Raw genomic sequence first — 21,097 nt, 5'->3', positions numbered from 1 at the left:
TGGCCGGGGCACATGGAGGTACAAGGGTGCGCCTGCGACCCAGGATATGGGTCGCTAGGGCACCCGTGACTTAGAGGATAGTACTATAAACCATATATTATAGTTGTGGGACCATAAAGATTTTGCACTGGAGCCAGTGGCCTCAAGTTATTGGCCAAGTTCTCCATATTCACCAAATGTGGTGTAAAAACACGGCCTCAGTAATTCACAAACAGCCAAAATGAAACAGTGATCACGTAGACTCCACGCAGGACAGTGAAAAATACAGAAGAATCATTATGATGAAGAATGACTGCAGGGCGAGGCGGTAATCTCATGCAAGGAACCAGCAGCCATGATTTCTCATCATCTCCTCGTGTGCCCGGATCACACAGCATAGACCGTATGGTCTCACAGACACCGGCTATATGTCACGCTCGCACACAGTTTAGGAGAACTGATTAGGTGTGACTTAGCCCTGTAGGGCAAATACGCAGAATAGTCTTTTCCCCCTTAAGATTTGTTAAATTAAATAAATGTACACAAAGAGATTTGTTTAAAACTTTAAACCCCTCCAGTGCAATATGTTGCGGGCCCCATTGGGAACAGTTGAGGGTTAATGGCGCTTACAATGCGGTGCCTACAGTTTAATACAAAACACAGGGCGGCTAAAAGGAAGGGGTTTTATTTAGTTTTTTTGATTGACAAAATGTTATTTTCTCACCACACTTGACAATAAATCATATAGCTACCACAAGGAAAAGCCCAATATACACATATGGTATAATATACATACATGGTAATTGTTAGATTACACACTGTGACAAGGTGACATTCCATCGTTTTGGAAATTACACTTAATCAATTGCTACTACCTAGTCCTGTATATTTTGATCTCCACTGTGGGGTGTTGTTGTAACAGTGGTGAAAGGATTCACACATATGAATGTTTGCCACACATATAAGGTAACTGGCACCAAATATATATCAACCAACCTTTTATCCACAGAAAAATTTCAGTTAACAAGCCCTGAATGAATATTAAGATGTTCCCCTAACCCCACCTTCTAGTGTGCCTACAATACCCACCCATCTTACTGGCCCTAACACTATATCATGGCTCCCACATTGTAAGATTCCCCCCTTTGAGGGTCTCTCACACTGTATAATATCCCTTTTGCTGTAGCCCCAACTTTAGAACACCATTTTTCCTAGCCCTCCTCACTTACAATGCCCCTTTTCCAGGTGAATCGCCCCATTTTTGTAGCCTCATCTGTATAGTGTCCCTGGTCCCTAGAGCCTCTCCACTTAAATGCCCCCTTTCCAGTATTCCCCCCCACGGACCCACTTTTTGTAGCCCCAATGTTTATGATTCCCACTAATCTATTACCCCCACCATTCCCCCTTCTTTCCTTTTTGCCATTGTATGAAAATAAGATTGTTACTCACCTTTCCACTTTCCCGCACAGCAGCCCTCTCCTCTACTGCATTCACTTCAGGCTTGCACTGGCTATCCTCTGCTGCACACAGCATTGGCAGAGGCTCAATGGTCACGTGGGGTACCAGTGGTTTCGGAATTGCTGTCATTAGGCCAATGACATGCATTCCGACACCAGGGACTGTGGGACAGGCCTGAAAATCCAGGATTTGTCTTGCTCAATGTGGAATGATTGGGAGGTACACCTTGTTAAACTTTAACGTGTACAAAATGTAACCAACAGGTTATCCAGAATTAGAAAACCCAAGGCTAAATTTCTTCCAGAAACAGCACCCTTCCTGTCCACAGTAGGAAAAATCTTGTATTGCAGATCAGCTCCAATGAAGTAGATTGGGCTGAGTTGCAATACCACACGCAACCTGCGGACAAGCAAAGTGTCCGCTTACATCATAGGAAGCTATTTACAGCTAAATATTCTTTTCTACCATAAACAAAAACCATGACGTAATGGAGGTTCCAACTCACGACTCACACTAGTGGCGATTAACAGACCCCCATCTTTTATTAGGCTCCACTGAGATCTATTGTGTCCATTAAAGGGTTGCGCTCTTTCTTTGAGACACAAACCCCACTCTTGTCTAGAGGTCATATCTGGTACTGCAGCTCAGCTATATTACAAATAAATAGGACAGAGCTGTAATACCAGACATAATAATAATTAATAATTCCTTTATATAGTGCAGAGAGATTACGCAGCGCTGCACAGAGCAACCAGATCAGTCCCTGTCCCCAATGAGGCTTGCAATCTAATCAACATACCAGTATGTTTTGGAGAGTGGGAGGTAACAGGCGAAAATCCACAAAAACATGGAGAGAACATACAAACTCTTTGCAGATGTTGACCCTGGGACTTGAACCCAGGTCCCCAGCGCTGCAAGGCTGTAATGCTAACCACTAAGCCACAACTTGTGAAGCGGTCATCCACTTCAAATAGAAGACAGCATGCAATCCAATGAGTGAAACTGTATACTATCTTCATACTGCTTGAAGATCCAAACCGAAATCCAAGTCTATGCCAGCGATCATAGGACAGGTTTCAGAATCTGTGGTATGAGTGAACCAGACGTGACACCTTAAAATCAACACCAGGGGAAATTTGTAAGGATTTTTGGAACCCTATATGCCGTATGCAATGTAATAAGTCAGCAACATGGCACCAACCTTCTATATCCTCAAATTAAATGGGTGAGCCATGCACTGGGAGTTAATGGGAAAGTGTCTATCCTACCTTATAATAGATATATGCTAAAAACAGGCCATTGAAAAATCTCCGAAAAACGCTTTCCTCATTAGCGTTCATACATGGAGAATGCTTGTTCGCAGCGCATTAAGTACCCTTGAAAACAAAACCCCTTAAACATCTGTCAAAATTTGGTAGGGATAGGTCGCTCCATCATCGGCGTACACAAGCCAGGTAATGTTCTCCAGGAACAACTCGGGAAAAAGTCAGATCCATATTTCATATCTGCCACAAAAGCTCATCAGGGTAATAACCCTCCTCCTCCTGGGTGTTATCCGACCATCTGCCGCTCTATTACTTATCTTTATTTTGCAACTAATTAACAGCATAATCTTCTAAATTCAGCAAGTTAATTATCATTATTGTGGTCTTTGCAGCATCATCAGTCCTCATGAAGTCTTGTCTCTCCTCCCCCAGAGGACACGGGGAGAATGGAGTAGGTTGGGAAGGGGTCTGTATGGAGGGGGGTTCATTAGGTGTTTGCTGATGAGCTTGGCATGCGGAGAGGCAGGTCAGGAGATTTCTGCTGAACACAAGCTTCCATGCCGGGCTCAGCCACTGTAATATCCATGCCAGCCTGCCCTCTGCCAGCTCTCCATAGAAGCCTCCCGCAGTAATCCTACTGGCATCACACTGCGCAGGAGAAGGACTCACAGTTTGTCACACACGTCTTTACATGGTGGATCCCACAGGGCAGAACTTCATTTAATGTTCTAGTGATTGTTCTTCCCTCCCTTCCGGCTCTTTCGCTCAGTTTAAATAGAGCGATCCAATAGATAAAGCAGAGATGTGCACCTACAGTCACTAACCTGCAAGTGACACGCATGATGATAGGACCCATTTCTTTTTTTTTTTGGGTTGTCATAAAAAAAATTAAACACTACAAAAGTATCTGATGAACCTAAAGACCCATGTTCACCATAATAAATCTTCAAAGGACTTGTGTACATATCAGCTCAACTAGGAGAATGAGAATATTTAGGAATAAATTACTAGAGCAATACTTTATCACATGCCAACGCATTGTGTGACATTACCTGCACCCTTTCATAGGATGGGAGATAAGTGTCTGGGGGTAAGCCAGAACGAGTTATGTTTAAGGGGAAGGTGCTTAGTGGTTAGCACTATAGCATTGCAGCACTGGGGACCTGATTTTGAGTCCCAGAGTCAACATCTGCAAAGAGTTTCTATGTTCTCTCTGTGTTTGAGTGGGTTTCTTCCGGGTCCTACGGTTTCCTACCACACTCCAAAACATACTGGTAAGTAGATTAGATTGTGAGCCCCATTGGGGAAAGGAACTGATTTGGCAAGCTCTGTGCAGAACTGTGTAATTTGTGTGCTCTATATAAATAAAGAATTATTATTATTATTATTATTAAAAAGGGGACTGGTCTCTGGTACAGTAAGCATGCATTTCTTGAGAAAATGAGTCTCCTAAAATATAACATGTTTTGGCTTATCCTAGACACTTGCCTCATATCCTTAGAGAAGGCACAAGTAATCGTTCCAGCGCAGCCAGCTTCCTGAAACATCTGGAGACAGAAGCCTTCTGATGTATCCACACGTGTGCAATAATAAATTCCCCTATACTCTTATAGGCGAGTACTTCCGAATCATTACCTTGATTTTAAAAGTTAATTTTTAGAAGGAAGGAGGCAATGGATAACAAATATAAGAAGATTACCACAGTCACGGTGCCTGGATCTATGAGTAAGTGTCCCTGGTTTATCATAATTGGTTTTGATGGTGGATTTCCTTCAATGTTCTCTGCCATTCTAACCTCTTTCTACATCTTGATCCCAGTGTTGGCAGGTGCTGTAAGGAAACCAATAATTCTCAGACTATACTGAATGTGTAGATAACAGAGACAACACATCTATGCTATTAATGAGACTATATATTAATCTATGGATTTACAACGATACTAATAATAAATAAAAAACTGGGAAACATTTTGATGCCTTGCAGTTTTCAAAAGGGGTTAGAAAGGGGCACGGAAATCTACAGTAATGTACTATAAAATGCATATGAATGGGGTAAGCTATTCACACCTTGTACGGAAATGGGGACATGTCTCATGAATTTACGCAGTGCTGATACCTTGTGGATTGCCATTGTAGGTCATGCACATCTGGCTGCTCTGCTCATCTCGGGAATCAACATGGGGTCAGACTGGTATACATCGGACACCATCGGACCACCCGTTCTTATGATCCAACTTGTTTAGTGGGAAAACCCCTTTAAAGAAGTTGTCATTCACAGGATAGTGGTAATTTGCTAATATGAAGGTATCATTGGTGGAACAACCTCAGATCATGAGTACAGGGGCCAGATGTCCCCCCCCCCCAAACTAAAACACTCACAGTCGTCCTGCTGCTACAGTATATTCATTACTATGGTGCTAATGGAAATAATTGACCCTTAAGGTACAATTCTACTATAGGTCACACAGTCAAAACCCTTACCTGTGTAGCATTCACATACATCCACACCCGTGGGTGGTCAAAGGTTTTTGGCAGGTCATTTTTGTCTGTGTGATGGTAAGGTAACCACATACATATAGTGTAGGCTATCATTTTCCCACACCAGACAAGAAACTGGGAATGTGGTGAGGAAATGCAGCGCAGCACCATGAATACTGGTATTATGGCAGTGTCTGTATATACACACTCCTACAATGCCAGAGTAAATGTTTGCTTCCTGGTCAATACCTCCGATCCTGCTGTTTTTGGAGTGTCATATGAATGCACAAAAAATAAAAAAAATTAAAAGTTTGCAAATATGACTTCTGATTTGTATGAAAGATGAGCTCCTGAGCAAACCCAGCCATGTTCCCTAACACGATGCGCAGAATAGAGAAGGTTTGTGTAGTTTTTTTTATGCATGAGGATTGAAATGGGCCTCTACATATGGGTTCTCCAAAAAGAAATTGTTCATGGAGGTAAAGGGTATACAATGAAGAGCAGATGCCAATGGGGGGGGGGGGGGGGGGGGGAGATAAATACCGTATATACTCAAGTATAAGCCTAGTTTTTCAGCACAAAAAAAATGTGCTGAAAACCCAAACTTGGCTTATACTCGTAAAAAAAATATAGGTTTTACCAGGTTTTTGTGGTAAAATTAGGGGCCTCGACTTATACTCGAGTATATACGGCATATAAAATTTATAAAGACATTTATATGATATCCTACATGACATGCCATAAAGTCTGCAGATCTCCAGATCATCATCACGTCCCATGTCTGCTGGGAGAGAGGACACATTTCTGACACCTCGCCGGCTGGATGGGTGACACTCGTTTTGGAGATACATAAGGGTGACAGAGGTAGAATCCCATCTACCAGAAATTTATGGTATATCTGTGTATTTCCCACAAATTACTAAAATGGAAACCCCCTTTTAATTTTTGCTCTCTTGCTGTACTTCCACTGTGTACAAGTAATCTGAGAATATGATGAGGTCACCTGCATCTAAAAATGTCACTATAAAATATGACGCACTTATAGGGAAAAAAAACATTTGACAGGTTCAAAGTGGACCAAATAGCAAGATTATTTTTGTTGTGCAAACACAACACTGAAATCCTTCACTCCTTGTAATATCCCTCAACACATACCAGGGTATACATGAAGAGAGAATGGCACAAAAGAATACAGTATTGGTACTAAGGCGCTGACGTTGTAACACTTTTGGGTGAACAGTGAGCTTAGAGGAAATCTTCCATATAAGTCAAGCATGATAAACCAGGGCCACTTACTCATAGATCCAGGTACCGTGACTGTGGTAATCTTCTTATATTTGTTATCCATGACCTCTTCCCTCCTAAAATTATCTATTAAAATGATTGTAATGAACCTGAAGGGCTCCTGGGGGTTTTTCGAGAGAACCTCCATCCTGAAGATTCACAGGCTGTTACAATGTGCTCTCTGCTGCAGTGAGACTACCTGTGGCGGGAGGGTGAAGTGCTACTGTAACAGTCTGCAACGCTACTGCACAAGGGGCTCTGCTAACAACCCCAGAGCCCTTCTGGCTCATTACCATCCGGTGCTCAGACCGTGCACCAGATTTAACATGCAAAGTCCGACAGAAGTGCGTCGTATGCCCCATGTTAAAGCTGCACCAAAAAAAAAAAAGTTGGGGCACTCTGTTGGGGCAATGCAGGGGGCGCCAGATTCATGAAGAAAGTGCGCCAGAAATCCTGAACTTGGCGCCCTCTGGACACTACACAGGCAACTGCACATAGTACAGACTGCACTGTTCTTAGTAAACGTGCCTCATTGTCTTAATAAAAGAACAGGATTGCTTCTATAAAGACCCCCAATGTTTCCTACAATCCCTCACCCCTCAGTTACATGATTTGATTTCACCATGAAACATCACAAAGAGTTGAACATTCATCATATAAGGTGCACCGCAATAAATCCAATTTTTGGGGACAGGAAGAAGGAAGAGGTAGTTGAAACATTAACATATGGTTGCATGAGATCTTGTTGTATAGAGATGTATGCACACAGATCATTCTAAGGAAGCCATGTTTTATACTACAGTCACTTGTTAACCAAGCGACTGCTACTGCTGTCACACGTTCATCTGCTGGATCAGTGGATCAGTAAAATGCAGAGACCCGCGGTAGCATCAAAAGAAGAGCACTATTACACCGTTCTTCATTTCATCAAATTATTTTTCCAAAGTTCTAGAACAATAGAAATAAAAACACAATACAGATATATAGGCGAGCGGTTACCAGTTTTGCCTCTGACTGAACAGGTGGTGGAGAGGGAGGGCCTGGAATCCCTGGGACAGTAGGCACCACGGTGACTGGTCGGACAATCTATAAAAAAAAAAACAAAAAAAAAAAAACGAGTATTTGATAACTTTGAAAAAAAAAATCAAATAATGCAATTCTTTCACACAGGGTTATAATGGCCTGAAAGTTCTCAACAGTAGGTTTGGCCACTTAACAGCCCATATTGAATCATCACCTTTCCACGTGGACATTATAGCGGGGGAGGTCACCCATTCAGGGCCATCTAAATCATGCCAGGTCACTTATGTGTTACAATGAGCACAGCTTCAGATTACACGCTAAACCGCAGTCTGTTTCCGCGGGCAACCAACAGAATTTGTTTTAAAACCGCTAAATATATGTAGAAAATAATATAAGACACAAAGCAATATCAACTTTCCTAGCACCATTACCATTTGCTAGAGTATCCCGTGGCAGTCATATATTATAGGACATTACAGAACAGTACTGGACATTACTTGTGTGAATAAAGCTCATGAGGACGGGCAGGAATCTTCACCCTTACACCTCCATACAAATGGAGGGGATCAAATAATTTTTTTCCCAGGTAAGAAAATATTAGGTTCCTTATAATTAAAGGACACCTGTCATCAGGTCGGTGTCACTATTTCTGTCACCACTACCTGTTGGAGCAGCTCACAAGGATCCCATCACAGCCTTTATGTAGTCAATTCATACATTAATCATTGTAAAATCATCTTTTCTTTATTATGTAAATGAGGCTGGTCACATGGTCAGAGGCAGTGATGTCACCGCTGTTACCCCTCCCCTCTCCTCCCCCTGCTCATGTCTGTGTGTAATGTATAGTAAAGCATTGCTAGTGTCTGTGCTTTATCTGCTGACATGCTCTATCTCCTAATACACATGTGAGAGACACAGACATAAGCTACACATGTACCTGGCATGTTCTGCTATAACATGGCTGCAGCCTGGAGCTGTTGTATCTCTCCTAAAGAGCACATGGAGGAGCCATTACACCATTATACAGGCTGTCGGTCATGTGTATAGGAGTATCTCATACACACAGGCTGCAGGGGGCGCCAGCACCAGGAAGCAGATAGAGGAGCCATTACACCATTATACCTCACATCATTGTACAGGCTGTCAGTCAAGCACTGGGGGTGTGGCTGTACCTCCCACTCATGAATAAGACAGACAGCTTGAATATGATAATGACTCATTGGACTTCTCACAGGTCATTTGCATACAGCTTTAAGACCTCATTGCTTAAGGCATGCGGAGAGACAATGAAGGGATAGAGGCAATGCTTTCTAATGGCAGTTTATGAAAATATATTTAGTTTAGGGGGTTAATTTGCCTGACGAATTCTTTTTAATAGTAATATTGATGCATAAAAAGTTTCAGATTGAGCATATACATTTTGTGACAATGTGAAATAGTAACAAAGACTTAATGTTCAGGGACAAAAACCCCACATGTATGTATACTAGGCATAGTGTATAGAGGGTCACACTCCACAATTCCAAACCTAATGGGCTGTCTAGAAAGGAGCATGCACTAATATTCCCAGGAGTCATATTGATAAATGGTAAAGGCCTACACATCCCCTTTAAGCAGCAATAAATATGAAAAAAGGAGTTTTTATTATAAAAAAAATTCAGTGCGTTCCTTTATGAGCTGTAATTTACAGACTGGCCACTAGAGGGAGAGCTTTACAAAGGAAATATGAAGCAGCGATAGCAGAGGAGCCTAGGTGACAGTATACAGTGTATACATCATCCCCAAGAACACAAGCATCAGGAATGGAAATGTGACTTAAATATCCACAAAAAAAAAAAAAAAAATTATCTGTTAGGGGCAAGTAAGGACACACCCATAAATTGAGAGAGAGTGGTCTGCCCCTCAAGGGAGCTGCTTAACAAGACAGCTAAAAAAGAGGAATGGACACACACTGTATTGAGGAGGTTCTGGTAGAACCAACATGTGGACCTCTGAGCAAGCGTTTTCCCTGTATCCCAGTATGACAGGTATAACCCTATTGTCCTGATCAGGTGGTCCTAGCAATATACCATATTCACTGGATGGATATAAGTATCCAGAATTCTGCAGGAGCCCTGTTTTGGATAGATAAAAATGATAAGTAGGTCATAAAGTTGATGATTTTATTGAGTTGATCTCTTTAATACGACCACTTGCACGTTGAAACCTTCTAGGACCTGACATTGTAAAAGTCAATGTATACCCAGTACAATATATTGTAACCAAGAAATCCTGAATATGAAAGGGACCGTGCCGCCTCTTTTTATGTTAGGACAAAGGAAAGGCCCTCACAGGACATCTCACTGCTGGGATCCATATGACAACATACTGAAACCTTCTAGGATCTGACATCGAAAAAGTCAATGGGGCACATGCAAGTCTGGCCTTGTCAGTCTGGTTTTTTTGGGACTTGTCTTTTCCGCAGTTCATATGTATCTTAGCATTTTTACCTTATTTATACATGTGGCATTTGGTCTATAGTGAATTTGCGACTTTTTAAAACAAGACTTTTTTTTGTTAAAAAAAAGGCGCAACTTTCACATCTGGATTCTGGTGATAACTCCGGAAACACTCCAGAAAACTAGACAAGGGCAAACTTTGAAGGGAGACTGTCTTAGGCACAAAAACTGTTGCAAATTAGCACAAGCGCCATGAAAAGTCTCAAAAATTAAAGAAAAAGGCAAGCCAAAAGTATGATACATGTGCCCCAATGTATACTAAATACAACAGACGGCAAGAAAAACGAAGCAGAAGAATAATTTCCGGTTCCTAATCTTACAAGTCAGAGATGAATATGCTCCGGTGTGATGGACACAAGGGAAATGGAAGACGTAGACAGTGAAGACTGTTCTATCTACACATCAACACCACAAGGAGAATTCACACACATACAGACTTACTGGGACTGAAGCAGGTATGTGTACATTGGAATTTGTGATTGAGGCAGGAATAGCAACAGGCATGGTTTGTCCATTAGGTAGATGTAACAATAGAGGAAAAGGAGCTGGAACTGGTCTGAGGATAGAAAAAAGCAGGGTTCCAACCTTAAAAAATAACAAGTCAACCACAGACTTGGCAATGCACAAAGTTTGGGCATATTAAGCCAATATAGTGTAAAGTTACACAAAAAAGTTTGCTCAGTGAAACATTGAGCAAACTCTTACCAAACTTTTTTGTCCGGAGTTTAGGTCCCCCAACGCTCACGCTTCCCCAGCAAATATCCTGGGATCCCCTGCTGCTTCTTGCAGGTCTCTATTGTAGCCATCACTTCATTCCTAAACTGTATTATTTCCTATGCAGGTTCCCAGGTGGCCGGCAACATCTACTACTAACTGAAGGAGCAGGTTTTTAAAATTAGGTTTAGGGCAGTGATGGCGAACCTATGGCACAGGTGCCAGAGGTGGCACTCAGACCTTTCTGTGGGCACCCAGGCTGTTGCCCCAGGACAAAGTTGACCAGACAGGACTTGAAACTTCCTGCAGTCCTAGACAATTGAGATGCAGCTCTCGGCACTCTTTTAAGGGGACATATCCTTGACTGATTGGAACTGCAAGAGGAGTTAGAAGGTTTGAACAGGGCCAAAATATTTTTGGAGGTCCTACTGCTGGTGCCACGACTCTTCCTGTACAGAGAGACCCTGGAGAGAAGCTACAATGATGTCTGAATTTGCCCTCCTGCTTTCAACTGTATTGGTGGCCTCGGAGGGCCGAAACAATTGAATGTTGTGGAACAGCAGAGAGCAATAAGTTACTGTTTAAATTGTCATGTTGGCACTTGAAGGTAAATAAGTAGGTTTTGGTTGCAGGTTGGGCACCCGGTCTCTAAAAGGTTCGCCATCACTAGTCTAGGGGATCTTTGTATCAACAGTGACTTGGGGATGACTACGGCTTCTAAACTCCAGACAAAAGCAGATTTTTCATCTTTTCCCTAGATTTTAAGGGTGCAAGAAAAACACTGTCTGCCTAATATTTTAGAAACATTCTCATATAGTTTACTGCAGTCTCTGCAATAATATAGAGGAAGAAACTTAGTTATTCAACTACACTGATGCCTGTGAATGTAGCCTTTAAAACAGGGGTGCACAACAAGACACATAGGAGGAGGGGGGAGGGTGGGGGGTTACATGCTGACACTGTAGCCCTTGGACCAAAATAGGTTGTGCACCCCTATCCTAAATCATATTACCTCCCTAACATAGCACATCTCACAGCGACTGTACATAACATATATACACATACAATACAGTTCCAGTACTATGTAGTGGGCGGGGTACTCACACTATGGGTCTGTTAGAGGGCGGCGCTTGGGTTATTACAGAGCTAGATGTTGGTGAAGGTATCGCTGGTTGAATAATAACACTTGATTCGGAATTTGTAAGCAGCACATTAGGAACTTGAAGTGATGGCGGCCGAACAATGGTAGATGTGGGCTGTGCGGTTGGCAATGGCACTTCCTACAAAACAGGACACAGGACAATTCAATGTACAGAAAATTTACCAGTGAAGAATACAACATGAAATACATTTATTCTCTTAACCATAGGAGAGGCCTTGCAGCACTGGGGTCGTGCAAGTCCCACCCAGGTCAACATCTGCAAAGAGTTTGTATGTACCCTCTGTGCCCAGTATGAGCGCTGTATATGGGGGCCTCATCTGTGACATGAGAATGATTATGATACCAGCCCCCTGTCACACTACAGGATCGGGCTGTCAGTGTGACAGCCTGATCGTGCGGATGGCTATGTGTGCATGTGTACACAGTGTCATGGGCACAGGCAAGGTTCCTCTCGGCCGCAGCTGTGTAAGGTTATGTGACGGGAACACTGCTGCATTCATATGACCTTACATCGGGTTGCGAGGCTGCAGCCATAAAACGGACAGCCCGCGGCCAGAGGAGAGCAAAAAAGACCCATACGTATTTATATGCACAGGGCTTTTTTGAAAAAGTAAAACTGCCTGTACACGTGGGGAAAAAGGGACACACTCAATATATCATACTTGCTCCAACACATACCTGTTGACTTGCGTTTACAAACACCTACGATTGGTAATAAACACCCTGTGTTTTGCATTGTTTACATACAAAACATGTGGTGCTTGTTACTGATCACGTGTGTCTGATAAAAATTGTATTTGATCGCACCAAGTTCCTCCCCATTCCTCTTGACTTGCGTTTCTAAATGCAAATCAACTGGAATGTGTAAATGCAGCCTAAATCGTACTACCTTTACCCTGAAAACATGGGCAGGCGGGTTATCCGTGTCTTATTTATCCTTGTGGAGCAGGGGGAGCGTGTGGGCTGCAGCCGCACAAACTGTTGAAGCACTTGACTGCACTCAGCTAACAATAACTATTTTGGGAGTAGTGGCGCCCAACGATGCGTCTATAAGGCTCAGTGAGGTGTTAATGCGACCTCTGATCCAAGTTCTGTTTCATTGTAAAAAATGCAGGTCAGCGAGAATTGTGGATCGGTGGTCTGGCAAACTCAGCAATCAGATATCCCCGTTTATTTATGAACACAATCATATGTATACACGTACACACATATACAATACTTTAAATGAAGTCCCTTTCTCACTTGTTGATGGAGTGATATACCGAGCATGCATCCAAAAGCTCTATTCAATACTATAAAAAATGAAAATGGTTGAGCACAGCGCCAGGTTTCTTCAGCACTCACATAGACAAGGGAGCACTGGAGATACTCAAGCGCTGAACTCCTTCAGTTTTGAATGTGGTGGGCCCATGCTTGACTTTTAAAATCTACTTTTAAATTATGCTAAAGAAATAAAAGGGCTTTGTGGGCATTACCAGAGCCCCTCTGTGCTGTAGCCCCACAAGCTTTTACACAGTGCAAAAGCACTTACCCCCTCCCACTGTGTGAGATTACAGGCAAGAAGGAGCAGGGGACGGGGAAGACACTGTAACAGCCTGGGAACATGGAGCATGGAGGCGCTCTGGAAACACCCCCTGGAGCATTCGCATGCTCCTTGGTATAATTATAAAAGTCGATTTTAGAAAGGAGGAGGCCATTGATAACAAATATAAAACGATTACCACAGTGCCTGGATGTTTGATTAAGGCCTCACGCACACAATAGTTATGTCGGCTCAAAAATTGGTGGCCAGATCATGGAAGTCTGTGGCACCGTGTCACGTTTGTGTACGGGGCCTGAGTGTCCCTGGTTTATCATGCTTGATTTTGATGGTAGATTTCCTTTAAGTAAACCCAAGTTTAATACACAAATGTCACAATACTGCATGGACCTGATAAATACATGTAAAATGTTCGCTAACCTTTTCGTCACTTGTGGTAGACTCGGGATGAGGTAATGGACTGTCCTGATGTGTGGTTTCAACTATCGCAGGTTCCTCAATCTTGCTTCTTATAACAGGTGTTACTAGAGGTGACAGGTCCAAGGGCATCTACAAGGCAGATGGTCAGCAAATCTTACAAGTAGGAACATAAATAACCAAGAATATTACTATATATTACACCAGTTCCATCATGTTCTAATATGTGACACCATGATTCCAGATTCCTGCTCTTTTCCATTGCCCCCAGAAGTGGCGCTATTTTTGGCAACAATATGCTAATTAGACCCTGTACTGTCAGGTGGGAGGTGCCAGTCAGTCTGCTCCATGTCAGGTCTCTAGTCTGACAGTAGATTCCAATGTCCACATCGGGTGCTGAAACCAGGGGTCCATGCACCCGACCAGCCGTAGCCAGACAGGCACATGTCGGGTGTGCTGGAGAGGAGAAGTAAGTGCTGCTCGCCCCACCTCTCTCCATAGAAAATAGTGGCGCACAGGCGTTCTTATGGCCAAAGATAGAGCACACTATCTTTATTGCGGCCACGGCACGGTATGGTGAGCACACTGTACCGGGCGCCAAAGACAACTATGGGGGACGTATATGCGGCCGTAAATGTGTCCCCCAAACGTTAGTGTGCACGAACCCTAACAGAGGCGATTACTTCGACATGGCAGGAACTGGAGAAAAAAAAAAAATTCCACCCGTACCAGTGGAGGTCGATGAAGTTACACCGATTAAAAGATGCAAAGAAAATGTAGGTAAAAGTAGTAAAAGGTTATATTATTATAGGTTATATATATGGTACCTAAAAAGGGATTTCAGATCGGGAATAAGAGACTAATTGTTAATGGTCCATCTACTGCACTTTATAGAATTTATAGATTCCCTCGGCTGCTGTATACGAGTAACACACTCATCATCCACTTCTACAGAACTTGTAGAAATTTCACCACGCCCTACAGAAGTGAATAGAGCCATGTACATGTATGTTTTAGCTATATCTGCAGAGGAGTGACGTCCGTGCACATTACATCTCATGTAGGTAGAATTTGCTATTGTGTAGCCTACATAACCAGCTATCCACCGCCACCATTTGCATATCATCTCATATAACATTACAGGACGGTTGAACCTGAGGACACAGCGGTGTCGTCTCTCAGATGTCAGCGATCTCCTGCACAGAGAGAGTAATAATTCATGTACCTTCTTAATGTCATCATCTGACGCCTTCTTAAAATCATTTTCAAATGGACTGGCGAGCTCATTAAACAGGCCCACTTCTTCACAGTTCTTTAGAAACCGGGTGGGGGTTGGCGTTTGATCTAGAAGTTCATTGAAAAAAAAAAAAACACAATAAAAGAATTCAGAATTGTGTATTGTATTTTAAACCGTTACCCATTACAGACGATCTCCTATTTAAAGAGGACCTGTCACTAAAATTTTGACCCCCCCCCCTGACTAATAATGCCTACTGATAAAGGGTTACAAGTCCTCTACAAATCACCTAAAATTAGCTGCCAGTGGGGCTCTGTACCTTAATTACAGCCATTTTTCCGATTTTTTGCAAATAGGCTTTTCTGCTGGCTGTGACTCTTCTCCTCTCTCAGGCCAGCAGTCAACCACGCCCCATTACTCTGAATAACAGCTCTGTGTCTCTTCAAAACACTGCTCTGCCTCCCTGTACTTAGGGACTGTCTGCCAACTATAGACATATAAAGCTCTATTTACTTAGAGGAAATTATGGGGCACATTTACTAAGGGTCCGAATCATGTTTTTCCGCCGGGTTTCCCGAATTTTTCCGTTTTGCGTCGAACTGCCCCGGGATTTTGGCGCACACAATCAGATGTGACGGATACTGAAAACCTGCGGAATTTAAAAAAAGAAAAATTGTGTCGCAAGAATATCACTCACATACACCGGAACGAAGCAGGTGAACTCCGATGAACCTCGGCGGACCTCAGCGCAGCAGCGACACCTGGTGAACATCGGGCGCACGACCTTAGTGAATCGCTGGAAGACCCGAATCCTCGTCGGAGAACGCCCTGCTTTATCGCGTCAGGACCGGGTAAGTAAATGACTCCCATTGTGTCAATTTCATACATGGTGCCTTGTGTTACATTCGTGTCATGTGACCAGAGTGACATCATCGCAGGTCCTTTAGCCTTTTAACAATAGCAAACTGTACTACATTTATGTGATCACATAAAATCACAGCAGCCTTCATGGACTTCTACTCCTCCTCATCCTCCATGGAGGCTGCTGTTTCTCCATGCAGTCAGATACATGCATTGGGGAGTTTTCCATTGGACCTGAGAGATTAAGTCTATTATGAGAGGACCTGAGATTATGTCTCCCTGGTCACATGACCTGAACTACTAAATAGTAAAGAGGCATAAGACATGAGGAGTAGTAGATGGGAGGGTCAGCCAAGCAGGACACGTCCCCTTCGAATCCAAGTAGTGTAAGATAAAAGTTGATTTATGGGGATGTAATTGAAACTATTTTTATCTAAAAGAAGGGGGTCAGATAATTAATAGGGCTCTATAGGAACCTGTCACTAGCTTTATATGTGCAAATGTGACAGGTTCCATTTAAGGACACCTGACTTACAGACGACCCCTAGTTACAGACGGACTCCTCTGCCCACTGTGGCCTCTGGTAAAGCTCTCTGGATGCTTTACTTTAGTCCCAGGCTGCAGTCATCAGCTTTATTGATAATCCTTGGTCCCATTACAACAAATAAATTTTAAAATCCAATTGTCACTGGGACAAAAAAAAAAAACATTTGTCTGGAGCTACAATTCTGAAATATACAGTTCTGACTTACAGTACATATAAATTCAACTTAAGAACTGCCTCATACTTGTACTTCATGAACCCGGGCTGTGGTTGTTATTAAAGTGGTGTTTCAATTTCTTTCATAATGAAGCAGTAACAGGGGTTTTCCATGAATATAGAAAACTAACAGGGGTTGGGGTAGCTTCGGGCCTGCACCCAACCATAAGTCCTGGGGAGGTCACAGGACCCACTTTCATATGAGTGGCCTCCGTGGACACAAGAAAAGAAGTCAGATAGCAAGATAGATTCATTTGTCAAGTGACCTACCTGCAACAATAACACTGTCATTTCGTGCAGGGCCAAACTTCAGCGTCATCTCATGTTTATGCTTGTGTACGGCCAAATGGTCTTCATTAGTAAAACGCTATCAATAAAATAAAAATAAAATATGATATGACATGTAAAAAACAATTCTAGAGGTTACAAAAATATATTTTTTTCTAGATTTAGGAAAGATTTTTCCTAGATCAGTTAGACTTCACTAAATACATACATACACATGGAGCATTGATATTTTACAAACTTAGGCTACATTCACACAAACGTATGCCCGCGCGGCTATGGCCCTCTGGGCACAAGTCTGGCGCCATGGTGAGAAGGAGGGGTAACCCCCCCCACTCCATAGGAATCTACTGCGCACGGCCCATCACATGGGGAAAGATAAGAACATGTCACACGATGTATGCCCGCTGTACCATAGCGCTGCTCACCCCTGCCCCTCTCCACAGCGATATATATGGCGCACTGCGCCGTATTCCGAGGAAAGATAGGACATGTCCTATTTTTCTCCCGGCTACGGAACGGTACGGTGCGGCACCGCTCCCATATGGCGCCGTGAGCCCATTGCCGTCTATGGGGGGACATATACACAGCATATATACATAGGCCGTATATACGCCCCCCATACGGAAGTGAGAATGTAGCCCAAGACTGACTGTCTTGTTTCAATAGGACTTAACACATGTGTTAAACCATTCCATTTTTGGGTCTCAAAATGCTTATTTCTACAGAAAATGTTAAAATACAAAATTTTAAATAAAATTTTCGATGGATCATATCTTACCTGGCCACATCCAGGGGCAGTGCATACAAAGGGTTTGTCATCACTCATATTCTATGGGTCCTTGAGATTACCTGTCAGAGATGCACATACCGATCAGTAAAAGTACAAAATCATGCCACCAAGTTATAAATATTCAGAAACATATATATCTACAGGCAGTTCCCGACTTACAAACGAGCCATAGATTTTGGTAATTTACTTCAGTTTAGGCCTAGGCTACAATGATCAGCTGTAACAGTTATCACTGGTGTCTGTAATGAAGCTTTATTGGTAATCCTGGTTCTTATGACAATCCTAAAAAGTGTTAATATCCAATTGTCACAGAGACCAAAACAATTTGTCTGGGGTTACAATTATAAAATACACAGTTCCGACCTACATACAAATGCAACTAAAGAACAAACCTACTGAACCTATCTTGTACATAACCGGGTACTGCCTGTACCCCAAAATCTATGCATGGTTTAAAGAAATTAAGATGACAAATGAAGAGAGAGCTGCCTTCAGTTATGGGGAATTTAACAAATCTGCCCCTCAAACTGTAGCTTCACAGACTGTTACACTGCCTCACCTCCCACTGCTCCCTCAGCACTTCCCTCCTCCATCTGCCTGCAGTAATCTCACAGAGTGGGAGGGGGAAGCCTGTGAATCTACAGCACAACTATGGTAACAACCCCAGGAGGCCTTCTGGCTCATTGTCGTAATTTTAAAAGTTGATTTTAGAAGCACGGAGGCCATGAATAACACATATAAGAAGATTACCACAGTCATCGTGCTTGGATCCCAGATAAGTGTCCCTGGTTTATCATGCTTGATAAAAAAAAAAAAAAAATCTTCTATATTAAAAGGAACCTTAGCATCTCCACTCAGCTTCATTGATGAGCTTCAATATGCAAGTAGGGAGAGACCTCTCAATAGTGCCAAATCAGACACAGAATTATAGACGATATGTCTAATAAGAGGAGCAATGCTGCCCACTGCTTGATAAATTTGTAGCCACTTGGCATGGAGGTGGCATAAGGAAGGACGGAAATAATTGTAGTTCCTGGCGGTTCTCATGGAACTGTGATTATTTCAGGGTTTGGACCAAAAGTGGCGTAAAATCCTGATAAATCTGCACCATTTAATTCTGTTTCGTATAGTTCCATTACTTCCCGATTAGAAATTAGCGAATCTATTCATTGGTTTTGCATTTTTCAAGCACCGAACTGAATCCAAATTTTTTTCTGCTTTGGATGAACCTTTAAAAATGGCTTCTAGAAGATTAACTGAGATCCAGCTTGTTAACAGTAGAATAAAACATCATCTGTGATTGGGACGCTGGAAGTGCCTACATATGGCAGCATCTTAGCCATAAAGTGGGGTCCTGTGCCTCCATAGGTAGCATGTGCCACATCTCTCCCAATGGAAGGCGCCTGTGCATTGTGCGCCCTATACAGCTAGTCCCCTACAACAGTGCTATATATATAGCCAATATCGGATTTCCATTTTAATAACCATCTACCACTGATTTGGCTATTCTGAATCTTAGGGATGACCTAGATCACTAATCCGACTCTGAACAGATGTTGAACCACTTGCCCGGACCCAAAAGCAAAGTTATTCCAAAGCGGGGAGAGCTTGACTTCAGAGCTAAACTGTCTGCCGACATGCTTTTATACAAACAATTTACATCTCACTTCAAAGTGGATTCTAGATGATGCCACCACACTGCGCCATGAAAAAAAAACATGGAAGGGTTTAAGCTTTCTTCCAACTAACTTAGGCTTATTAGTTCAATTTATGCTGACAGGTTCCCTTTAAAGGACATCTACCATTACTTTACTAATGGTAGATGTGTCCTAATAAGAAGTTCCTAAAGAACCATGCTCCTCATCAGGGTCCCCCAACCTTTTTGTATCTGGGGACCAGCTGCAACTAAATTTTTTTTCCAGGGGCCTGGCAACCCTCTTAACATGGTCATTGGGAAAAAAAATTGTTTGCCCCACAAATATTACATATCTAACCCTAACCCATATGTCGCCTTTCCTCAAGCCCCCCCCCCCCCCCCTGAAGCACTCTTAATGTCTTGATAAGAAGACGGCTACAGAAAGGGGGACATTATAATACCCCATTTTCTACAACCCCCACACACCTAATCGTCCCCTTGTCTTTGGGCTTTTCATTGAAACATGCCCAGCAGTGCTCGAGCAACCCGAGGAAACATGCCCAGCAGTGCTCGAGCAACCCGAGGAAACATGCCCAGCAGTGCTCGAGCAACCCGAGGAAACATGCCCAGCAGTGCTCGAGCAACCCGAGGAAACATGCCCAGCAGTGCTCGAGCAACCCGAGGAAACATGCCCAGCAGTGCTCGAGCAACCCGAGGAAACATGCCCAGCAGTGCTCGAGCAACCCGAGGAAACATGCCCAGCAGTGCTCGAGCAACCCTATGAAACAATCCCAGCAGTGCTCCCCTCACCCAATGAAACATCCCCAGCAGTGCTCCCCCCACCCAATGAAACATCCCAAGCAGTGCTCCTCCCACCCAATGAAACATCCCAAGCAGTGCTCCCCCACCCAATGAAACATCCCAAGCAGTGCTCCCCCACCCAATGAAACATCCCAAGCAGTGCTCCCCCCACCCAATGAAACATCCCAAGCAGTGCTCCCCCACCCAATGAAACATCCCAAGCAGTGCTCCCCCCACCCAATGAAACATCCCAAGCAGTGCTCCCCCACCCAATGAAACATCCCAAGCAGTGCTCCCCCACCCAATGAAACATCCCAAGCAGTGCTCCCCCACCCAATGAAACATCCCAAGCAGTGCTCCCCCACCCAATGAAACATCCCAAGCAGCGCTCCCCCACCCAATGAAACATCCCAAGCAGCGCTCCCCCACCCAATGAAACATCCCAAGCAGCGCTCCCCCCACCCAATGAAACATCCCAAGCAGTGCTCCCCCACCCAATGAAACATCCAAAGCAGTGCTCCCCCACCCAATGAAACATCCCAAGCAGTGCTCGACAAACCCAATGAAACATCCCCCTCAGTGCTCCCCCCCCACCCAATGAAACATCCCCCGCAGTGCTCCCCACCACCCAATGAAACATCCCAAGCAGTGCTCCCCCACCCAATGAAACATCCCCCGCAGTGCTCCCCACCACCCAATGAAACATCCCCAGCAGTGCTCCCCCCACCCAATGAAACATCCCAAGCAGTGCTCCCCCACCCAATGAAACATCCCAAGCAGTGCTCCCCCACCCAATGAAACATCCCAAGCAGTGCTTCCCCCACCCAATGAAACATCCCAAGCAGTGCTCCCCCCACCCAATGAAACATCCCAAGCAGTGCTCCCCCACCCAATGAAACATCCCAAG

At 43.5% G+C, this 21,097-nt stretch overlaps 1 protein-coding gene across 3 annotated transcripts in view; it reads right to left on the bottom strand.

Moving 5' to 3' along the window:
* ATF2 (activating transcription factor 2) overlaps nt 1-21,097 on the bottom strand; it is a 55,854-nt gene that overhangs the window by 26,919 nt on the left and 7,838 nt on the right. For all 3 annotated transcript variants that reach the window (XM_072121668.1, XM_072121670.1, XM_072121669.1), the window contains exons 2-8: nt 17,742-17,812; nt 16,946-17,042; nt 15,043-15,161; nt 13,821-13,949; nt 11,803-11,978; nt 10,426-10,540; nt 7,463-7,549 (exon numbers count right to left, since the gene is read on the bottom strand). In XM_072121668.1, coding sequence (XP_071977769.1) covers nt 7,463-7,549; nt 10,426-10,540; nt 11,803-11,978; nt 13,821-13,949; nt 15,043-15,161; nt 16,946-17,042; nt 17,742-17,789 — 771 coding nt within the window. In that variant the 5' untranslated portion in view covers nt 17,790-17,812. The remainder of the gene's footprint in view (nt 1-7,462; nt 7,550-10,425; nt 10,541-11,802; nt 11,979-13,820; nt 13,950-15,042; nt 15,162-16,945; nt 17,043-17,741; nt 17,813-21,097) is intronic.

This window comes from Engystomops pustulosus, chromosome 8 (genome assembly GCF_040894005.1).
Source record: "Engystomops pustulosus chromosome 8, aEngPut4.maternal, whole genome shotgun sequence".
Lineage (NCBI taxonomy): Eukaryota > Metazoa > Chordata > Amphibia > Anura > Leptodactylidae > Engystomops > Engystomops pustulosus.
Note: the sequence above shows the minus strand (reverse complement) of the source record. Positions and strands in the feature narration are given on the sequence as shown.